General features: G+C 42.2%; 1 protein-coding gene across 1 annotated transcript; it reads left to right on the top strand.

Annotated features, from left to right (window-relative positions):
• The first annotated feature begins 644 nt into the window (after nucleotides 1-644).
• On the top strand, nucleotides 645-1,601 carry LOC135887125 (olfactory receptor 14A16-like). The gene has a single exon (XM_065414903.1). It carries the CDS (start codon nucleotides 645-647, stop codon nucleotides 1,599-1,601), a length of 957 nt encoding a protein of 318 aa, XP_065270975.1.
• Nucleotides 1,602-3,580: the final 1,979 nt, after the last annotated feature.

The raw sequence follows: 3,580 nt of genomic DNA, 5'->3' as shown, positions 1-3,580 counted from the left end.
TCCCTAATCAGACACCCGCCAGGCTCAGATCATGGCAATGCAAAAGCAAGTGTGTAATAGTGAAAGAGTAAGAAAGAGGCTGGAGCAGCAGGAAGTGTCTGAATTAAGCCAGCAGACAGTAAACAGTGTAGGAACTGTTCAAGTGTCTCTGAAGAATTCTCAGGATCAATCCCAGGCAGATCTTGGGTTGTAAGAGATAAGTTGTGCTCTCAGAGCCACGTTGGGAAATCAGAAGGAAATAGTAGCTGTGATTCGAGCACATCTCCCATGGTGTAAACAGATGCAGTCCCATTGACTTTAAGAGAGCTAATCTAATTTAGACCAGTGTAGGGTGACCAGATGTCCAGAGTTTAGGGTCCTTTTCTTATATAGGCTCCTATTATCCCCCACCCCATCCCAATTTTTCACATTTGCTGTCTGGTCACCTTACACCAGTGTGATCACACACTGGAGAAGTGCTCCGATTGTTGGTGGTGAGGAGCCCTCATGACTTCTATCAATGGAAGTGAAGAGTGCTGTGCTCCTTTGACATTCATGAGATATTATTAAGATGAGAATCAGAGTCATTGGATCTGTTACTCTAATTCTGACCATTGTCCTTGCCCTTCCCTCTACAGGCAGGACACAGTGTACTGAGAAGGAAAATGAGCAACCAAACTTCAATGACCGAGTTTCTTCTCTTGGGATTCTCTGGTGTTCGGGAGCTGCAGCTGTTACACTTTCTAGTGTTTCTAGTTCTTTATCTGGCAGCCCTGATGGGGAATCTCCTCATCGTCACAGTCGTAGCCCTTGACCATCATCTTCACACCCCCATGTACTTCTTCCTGCTGAACTTATCCTTCATAGACCTCTGCTACATCTCTGTCCCCATTCCTAAATCCATGGTCAATTCACTAACCAACTCCAGGTCAATTTCTTATTCTGGGTGCCTCACCCAAGTCTTTCTCTTTCCCTTGTTCGCTGTAGCTGAGCTCAGCTTCCTCACAGTCATGGCATACGATCGATATGTCGCCATCTGCCAACCTCTTCATTATGAGACTATAATGAACAGAAGAGCTTGTGTCCAAATAGCAGCCAGTGCATGGTTCAGTAGTATTCTCAGCTCTGCAGTACACACTGGGACTACATTTGCATTAACCTTCTGTGGAGGGAACATGGTGGATCAGTTCTTCTGTGAAATCCCCCAGCTACTCAAGCTCACCTGCTCTGACACATACCGCAGAGAATCTGGGGCAATTGTATTTAGTGCTTGTTTATCTTTAAGCTGCTTTGTTTTTATAATTGTGTCATATGTTCAGATCTTCACCACGGTGCTGAGAATCCCCTCTGAGCAGGGCCGAAGTAAAGCCTTCTCCACCTGCCTTCCTCACCTCTTTGTGGTTTCCTTGTTCCTCTGGACTCTTACTGTTGCCTACCTGAAGCCCACCTCCAGCTCAACATCAGGATGGGATCTCGTGGTGGGTGTTCTCTATTCCGTGGTGCCTCCAGTGATGAATCCCATCATCTACAGCATGAGGAACAAGGAAATCCAAACTGCCCTGAGGAGACTGATAGCAGGGAGATTATTCACCATGAATATAAAGTCCATAGTTCTCCCTTGACTGTGATATTATTCTGTTGATGGCCCATCAAGGACACTTAGCTCCCACAATGGCCCATAGAAGAAACTCATCCTACCCAGTAAGCCTTCCAGTGGACACCTCAGCAAGAATATGGGCAATGGATGCACCTGTGAGTCATCAAAGCATGTAAGGACATGTGATATGCTCATGTGACCCTGGACTCCATCTTGAAACAGTAACTTTCTACAAACAGAGGCTGTGAACTTTCTTTGAAATAATAAAATTTCTTGAGCATGACAGAGGATATAAAAGACCCCTGAGGCATCTCCATTTTGTCTTCATTTTCTGCTTCATTTCTATGGACTGGATTATTACCAAGCAAGCTTGGAACAAGGACTGATGACACCTTAATATGTTTGGGTGATTTCAGAGAGACTTTTGCAATCTAATAATTTATTTAATCACTGCTATGATCCTGATCTTTGAACACTGAAAGACCACTTGAATGTATATGATCTATTAACCATTAATAATTCTCTTTTTTGTCTTTTATTAATAAACATTTAGATTTTGGTTACTAAAGGATCGGTATCAGCGTGATTATTGGCTAAGATCTAAGTTATATATTGACCTGGTTAAGTGGCTGATCCCTTGGGACTGGAAGGACCCTATATCTGATGAAATTGGTTTTCAGTAACCACTCATCCTATACTCCAGTGTCTGGGTGGTGAGCCCTGGGCTGGGATGACTAAGATTATTGCATTTTTGGCTTCTTGTTAACCAGTGTGGTGAGACAGAAGTTCACGTTTGTTACTGGCTTGGTATAATCTAATGGTAGAATAGCCAGCAGTTTGCGGGAGTCTGCCCTATGTCTCAGCAGTTTGTCTTGAATTTGGCTTTGTCAGCTGTGACCCGCTGAGGAACGGTAACATCCCTAAAGACAGTCCTACCTGACTCTGTATAATGAGGACAAATATGGACCCCATTTCAGTTTTTGTTGTGTCGGGGAGGAGTTGCTATGTAATGTTTTCTCATATGTTATGCTTTGTTCCTGCTGTGGTAAATAAATTATTATACTTTGTTTAGAGAAAGCTGTCTGGTCACTAAACTTAGTATTGGTCACAGATCCAGGGGGAATAACAGTAGGTACTGAATCCAATTGACCTTGCTGGGAAATCACAGTTGGTGCACAAGATGCTATACCCCAGGATCCAATTTAAGAGTTGGTGAATAACATCGTTCCCCCTAAGAGAGGGGCAGGCACAAGGCTGTGACCTGATGGGTGCACTCAAAGAAACCAGAGAAGGGGTCAAAGGTGCAGCTACCCTGTAACTATGACAAAGTGGGATTTCACTTTTCACTTCAAAGGGATCCAGCTTTGGCCAATGGTCTTTCATCCAAACAACTATCCAAAGGTTACTAAATGTGCCCAGGACCACAGAATTTGGCTATTATTAATTCTTTATTATTAATTCTTTATTATTATTATTTATTAATTTAATTTATTTGATTACCATGTTTGCACATACTTTTTTACACAGCCATTCAGGGAAGCATCATATGATTAGATAGATAGATAGATAATCCTTGCAAATTATTGCGCTTCTTTTTCTGTTCTTGACTGTAAAAGTCCAGATCATTATTTCCTTCAAACCATTTATTATTCAACATTATTCACTAAAGAATTTCTGCAAATATTTCATACTGAAACCAACAATATACCTGAAATACATTGATGGTATTTTCATCCTCTGGACAGACAATATAAATTTCTTCATAGATTTCCACCACAACTTCAGCAACCACCACCTATCCATTAAACTTTCTCCAGAATACTCTCATACCAGCATCAACTTCTTGGACTCCACCATCAGCAATGGGATCCTTTAGACAACTCTACACATTTAGCTTCACACATCCACTAAGCACTCCAGCACACCAAGAAATCTGTTGTCTACAGCCAGGTACCCAGATTCCACGGAATTTTCTCCTAGGAGAAAGTCTGGGACACACACCTT

The sequence above is a fragment of the Emys orbicularis genome, chromosome 12 (genome assembly GCF_028017835.1).
Source record: "Emys orbicularis isolate rEmyOrb1 chromosome 12, rEmyOrb1.hap1, whole genome shotgun sequence".
Taxonomy (NCBI): Eukaryota; Metazoa; Chordata; order Testudines; family Emydidae; genus Emys; species Emys orbicularis.
The sequence above is the reverse complement of the archived record's forward strand: the minus strand, read 5'-3'. Positions and strand labels throughout refer to the sequence as shown.

Excerpts from the sequence above, each read along its gene's own strand:
- LOC135887125 (XM_065414903.1), top strand. The coding sequence starts at position 645 with ATGAGCAACCAAACTTCAATGACCGAGTTTCTTCTCTTGGGATTCTCT.